The sequence below is a fragment of the Macaca thibetana genome, chromosome 14 (assembly GCF_024542745.1).
Source record: "Macaca thibetana thibetana isolate TM-01 chromosome 14, ASM2454274v1, whole genome shotgun sequence".
Classification (NCBI taxonomy): Eukaryota; Metazoa; Chordata; class Mammalia; order Primates; family Cercopithecidae; genus Macaca; species Macaca thibetana.
The window spans coordinates 10,920,237-10,926,236 of NC_065591.1; the positions used below are offsets into that span (position 1 = coordinate 10,920,237).

A 6,000-nucleotide genomic window follows, 5' to 3' on the forward strand; every position below is an offset into this window, starting at 1 on the left:
TGGCAGGAGCAGGTGCCATTCAGAGCCCTGCTTGGCTGGCTTCCCCTGTGCCCCTGTGGCAGCCCCAGAGGGAGGTGTGTCATGGAACCACCATAATCATGTATGTGATAGTCCTTTACCCAGGGACTGACACTCACATAGAGAGTGCTCTTTACATGTTTGTGACGATTACTGAAGTCTGCTTAGGAAACAAAACTCAAATCCTAGGACTTGGGTAGGTCAGTGCAACACAATCAGGGACCACATGGGAAGGTGCTGCAAGAGTTTAATGACAAAGAGACTCCTGTGCAGGTTGAGAGCAAGGAGTGAGGCGCAGGGCAAAGGGCTTCTCAGGAAAGTTGATTCTCTGCAGTTCTTTGACTCCAACTCCCTCTCTTCTGTCACCCTTCTACTGATGATGCCAATGAGACCCCAGGGGAAGCAGCTTACTCAGAGCCTTAGACTGTGCTCTGCTCTGCTACTCCTTGCACGCCCCAACCTCTGTTTGTCTTTGGTCTCCAGGTGAGGAGTTTGAGGTGGGCAGTATTAGTTCCATCTTTAGCAATCGGGCTGTGGTGAAATACAGTCGTCTGGAGGATGTGCTGCATGGCTGCTCCTGGAAGGTCAATAACAAGCTAGATGGGACGTACCTGCCCCTACCGGTGGACAAGATCATCCAGCGTACAAAAAAGATGGTCAACAAGACCGTGCAGTACAGCCTGATTGAAGGGAACTGTGAGCACTTTGTCAATGGCCTCAGATACGGCGTACCCCGGAGCCAGCAGGTGTGACCCCATTTGCTCTGATAATGGCTTCTTACAGAGCTTTCTTGGGGTTTGTCGTTTCATTAGTGATCAGAATGGTAATTAGTGCTTTCTTTTTTTTTTTTTTTTTTTGGGATGGAGTCTCGCTCTGTCGCCCAGGCTGGAGTGCAGTGGTCGGATCTCAGCTCACTGCAAGCTCCGCCTCCCGGGTTCACGCCATTCTCCTGCCTCAGCCTCCCGAGTAGCTGGACTACAGGCGCCCGCCACCTCCCCCGGCTATTTTTTTGTATTTTTTAGTAGAGACGGGGTTTCACCGTGTTAGCCAGGATGGTCTCAATCTCCTGACCTCGTGATCTGCCCGTCTTGGCCTCCCAAAGTGCTGGGATAACAGGCGTGAGCCACTGCGCCCAGCATCAGTGCTTTCATTATATTATTCGTTGTACTAGTAGGGCCTTCTATTTCTGCAGGACTTTATGGTTCAAGAAGTGTTTTCACCTTTATTAACCCAGGGAGGAGAGAAAAGGCACTGGGCTAATAGTAAGACCACCGGTTGGAGCCCCAGCTCAACTATTAACTAGAGGGGTATGCTTGGTCAAGTCACTATATTTCTGAAAGCTTTTCTTTCTATTCTTTTTTTTCCCCTCTTTCTTTGGAGACAGAGTCTCACTCTGTCACCTAGGCTGGAGTGTAATGGCATAATCATGGCTCATTGCAACCACAACCTCCTGGGCTCAGGCAATCCTCCTGCCTTAGCCTCCTGAATAGCTGGGACTTCAGGCGTGCATCACCACACCCAGATAATTTTAATTTTTTTGTAGAGAGGCGGTTTTGCTATGTTGCCCAGGCTGGTCTTGAACTCCTGGGCTCAAGTGATCCTCCACTTCAGCCTCCCAAAGTGCTGGGATTACAGGTGTGAGCCACCGTGCCTGGCCAAAGACCATTTCTTCCTTAACAAAGCAGGGATAAGCGGAAGCAGATACCTTGTTGCTAAAATTGTAAACTAGTACCTTGTGGGCCACATCTTGGATACACACACACACACACACACAATTTTTGTTTGAATTACCTACCAATATTAAAAAATATAGACATTTTATATAAAATTTTATATAAAAATATGTAGCTTCTCAGCTTCTCTCTCTCTCTTTCTCTTTTGAGACAGAATTTTGTTCTGTCACCCAAGCTGGAGCACAGTAGTGCAGTCTCGGCTCACTGCAACCTCCGCCTCTTGGGTTCAAGCAATTCTTATGCCTCAGTCTCCCAAGTAGCTGGGATTACTAGGTGTGCACCACCACGTCCAGCTAATTTTTGTATTTTTAGTAGAGACGGGGTTTCGCCACGTTGGCCAGGCTGGTCTGGAATGCCTGACCTCAGGTGATCCACCCACCTCGGCCTCCCAGAGTGCTACATTACAGGCGTGAGCCACTGCGCCTGGCCCTCAGCTTTTCTTTAACAGACAATTGATCAGGCCACTGGGCTGGCATTCCTACTTGCTGATACTCTGTAGGGACATGCTGTGGCTTTGCAGGGGATAAGGGGTAGGTGTGTCACCCACCTGCCTCACTCACATTACCTCCCTGGCCTATACTGCATTTGACTCTGTCATTTCCTTCCATATAGAGAAGTAATAAATTCGTGTAGTTCAGTGCTTGTGAAAGAACTTTGAATCCTAAATATATGTAAAAACTTGAGCTGTTCATATTAATAGGCGATCCTTACTAAAACTCCATGAGATGAGCAGAGAAAGTATTTATTATCACCCCCCCGCCCTTTTTTTTTTTTGAGACAGAGTCTCGCTCTGTCACTCAGACTGGAGTGCAGTGGCACGATCTTGGCTCACTGCGACCTCTGCCTCCCAGGTTCAAGCGATTCTCCTGCCTCAGTCTCCCAAGTAGCTGGGACTACAGGTGCACGCCACCACGCCCAGCTAATTTTTGTATTTTTAGTAGAGACAGGGTTTCACCATGTTGGCCAGGATGGTCTCAATCTCTTGACCTCATGATCCACCCGCCTCAGTCTCTCAAAGTGCTGGGATTCAGGTGTGAGCCACCACACCTGGCCTATTATCCCCCTTTAAAGAGATGAAAAAAATTAAGGATTAGAAGCTAACACAATTGTTCTATTTTTTTCTATGTTTCTTCTGTTGTCTAAGCAGATTGGGCTCACATTCCCATGTTGGTCTCTGCTGCTACCAGCCCATCCTCAGAGCATTGGCAGCCTCCCTGCTGTGCCCTGTACTTTCTGCACCTTCCTCCTCTCTGCTCTGCATCTTCTCCAGGCTGCACTCCATTCTTGTGAGGCTTTGCTCTAGAGTCAGGGGCTTGGTGGGCCCTGGTGTGAGAAACCTCCCATCCCATGAGAATTTGTACAAGAAGATCCCAAGGACTGAGGGCATTACAAGAAGTCCTCTGAAGAAGCTTGGGCCCAGGAGTCATGAGGCCCAAGAACCCAAGAGCTAAGTTTGGACACGAATTCACTGTACGGCTCTGTACAAGTGAGTTCCGTTCCCTGGCTCTTGGATCCCCTGTTTGTAGAATGAGGGCCTCAGTGACTGTGGTGCTGTGAGATCCTTTGCTTCTGAGCTCCACCCTGGAAGCAGGCCCTGGGCCAAATGGCACAGAGGGAGGAAGGAGTTGTCTCCAACAGTCCTGGCTTTTCTTGGTCTCTTGTCACTCTAGGAGTTTTGAAAATATGAGATAGCATGGACTGCTTCTTCTCTTGGGAATAGACTCCAGGCAGGCTGGTTGCTGAATGGGTATGGTGGGGTAGAGGTAGGGGAGGGTGCAAGCCTAGGATTGGTACCGATTGTCCTGTGAACTGATGTGCCTTGCAGGTAGAGCACGCCCTGATGGAAGGAGCGAAGGCTGCTGGAGCAGTTATTTCAGCTGTAGTGGATAGCATAAAGCCCAAACCAATAACTGCCTGAAGGTGATGAGAACTCCAACTAGAGGAAGAGTTACTGACACAAGCAAAAAGAACATGCTTCCTTCCCTTACCTTCTCTCAATGCCTCTGATTAAGAAAACTGTGAACTTCTGGAAGAATCTACAATGTATCCAATTACCCTTCCAGAAATACATCCAATATATACAAGCATAGACCCACAGACTCTCAGGATGGGAAGGATCTGGTATCTAGTGTGTATCTCTGATGCGCCAGGCACTGTGCTAGGCATTTCATATACTGATCTAATTTCATTCTCTTTGTAGGAAGAGACCTTGCTTGTTGCTGAGGCTGATCTTGGTCTCTGATGCTTGAATGCCATCAGAAACATCCCAGCAGCCTCTGCTTGAATATTTCCAGTAACGAAGATGTCTTTTTCCAGATGTTCTTTTTATTGAACTAAAATGCCTCTAGCTTCTTTCTATTTATGATAATCCCGCCCTTTTTGAGCCATAGTGTAGCCTCAGGGGAGGAGGACCTTAAGAAAAACTGTGATTCGCTATTCAGGGCTATTCAGTACCTTAATCTAGAAACACATATCCCAAGAAATATTTTCTTTTTAGAATTATACATCAACTTTATTCCTTATTGTTTAAAAATCATCTATCAAAAGTATCGATAAGACAATTTGTCTTGCTTTTCTACCTCATCATTACCCTAAAATGTGAAGTTTCTAGTCTCACTGATTTCAGATAAATATTTAAAATAATTTGATAAGTTTAATCAGTTGAACTCTACTGTGCGAGTGAGAGAGAGAAAGGAGTTATTTTTGTGTTTTGAAGAATGTTGACAGGATGGAAGATCTGAAATTATGGCTGGGGATTGTAGTGACAGCTGGGAGCTGAAACCACCCAAAAAAAAGCTAGAGAAGGGTTCTCTTATGCCTCCAGAAATACCTAGAAAATACGAAGAACGTAGAAAAGAGCAAGATGGATCCCTCAAAGTGTTTCAGATAAGGTCCGTTGGGATCTCCCATAAGCTTTTCTCCTATTTGGAGAAAATAGACTGTCATTGAAACTCTTCCAATTTTTTTACCCTCCATTCTCTTCTTAGCAATCTACACTCAATGACCTCCTGTTCCCCAACACCGCAGTCTGGGCATCTGACTTTGTCTCCCCTCTGCACTCATTTCTGTGAATCATGACCAGGATGAAGCTGATATCCCTAGTTCCTCTTCCCCATTTCCTCTCACACTCCCCTGCCTGGTAATCAGTTGAGTTCCCAATACCTCTTCCTTCAGTCTCTATTCATTATATGGTCTAGGTTGAGACTTCCTTTGAAGCAGAACCTGAGTACCAGGAACTCATATTTTATAAAGTGTATTTATTCCTTGTAGCTGCGAACTAACCCAGCCATGTTTTAGTGAATGCTTTAATTGGAAGATGACTTTGAACTCCTCAACCATATTAATCTTTCATCAAACAAACTGGATGTTGTTTGATTAACAAAAACTCCTCCACACCAAAGAGTGTCTAGTAACTTCTGCACAAAGGGCTCATCCATCTCTTGCTTATGTTTGGGACAGAAAGACACTTCTCTGGCTTTTTACTGGTTTGAACCCAATGGGACAGAGACTCCTGGAAAGTTTCAGGGCTCATATTCACTTGTTTGTCCAAAAAATATTTTTGAGAGTCTCCCAAGTGCCAAACCCTGGCTACTCTCACCTTTGCCTGAGCCCATAAGCAGTAGTCTGGGGGCTGGGTGTGAGGAATTCTGAGTCAGCTGGGAAGACACAAGGCACAATGGACATGGGGCAAAGGCCACTTGTTGGACATTGGTCCCTCCCACTTCCAAGCTGTCCATCAGGCTGAGAGATCTGGAATGCTTACCCCACACTTTGAAGATGAGGAGGGGAGAGTTTCTTAAAGTGTGTGTGTTTCTCTTTTAATCTGTAGTGGCTTCTGCATTTTAAGGTAGAAACTGAAATCTCTTCTTTGAGTGGGACCACTCAGGTGAGGCTTCTTAGTCTTGTTGATATAATAAAGCACATGCCCACTCCTGATGGAGTGGAGAGGAGGAAATTCTAAGGCAGAGTAATCTGAATGCAAATGTTTCTGAGATTAGTTAAACGCGAGTCACTCGTTTGTGTGCTTATTTTTCACTTTTTGGGAATGGGTGGGTGATTGGGGCAGTGGCGGTCTTGGTTCACTTGGGCATGTCACATGGAGAATCAGAGAACTTGAAAGTGCTGCGTTCCTTAATGGTAGGGAGGCCCAGTACTAGTGACACATGAGCCAGTAGGGGCTGGCACAATCCAGTTATTTTGCTTAATGATAGAAGAATGACTTCAGGAAATAAACACCTCTGCAGAGATT

The 6,000-nt window shown here is 46.1% G+C and overlaps 1 protein-coding gene across 3 annotated transcripts in view; it reads left to right on the plus strand.

Moving 5' to 3' along the window:
- PLAAT5 (phospholipase A and acyltransferase 5) overlaps positions 1-5,769 on the plus strand; it is a 29,759-nt gene extending 23,990 nt beyond the window's left edge. For 2 of the 3 annotated variants that reach the window (XM_050757295.1, XM_050757296.1), the window contains exons 5-6: positions 502-764; positions 3,577-5,769. In XM_050757295.1, coding sequence (XP_050613252.1) covers positions 502-764; positions 3,577-3,669 — 356 coding nt within the window. In that variant the 3' untranslated portion in view covers positions 3,670-5,769. The remainder of the gene's footprint in view (positions 1-501; positions 765-3,576) is intronic. The other variant, XM_050757298.1, reaches the window with a different exon arrangement.
- Positions 5,770-6,000: the final 231 nt, after the last annotated feature.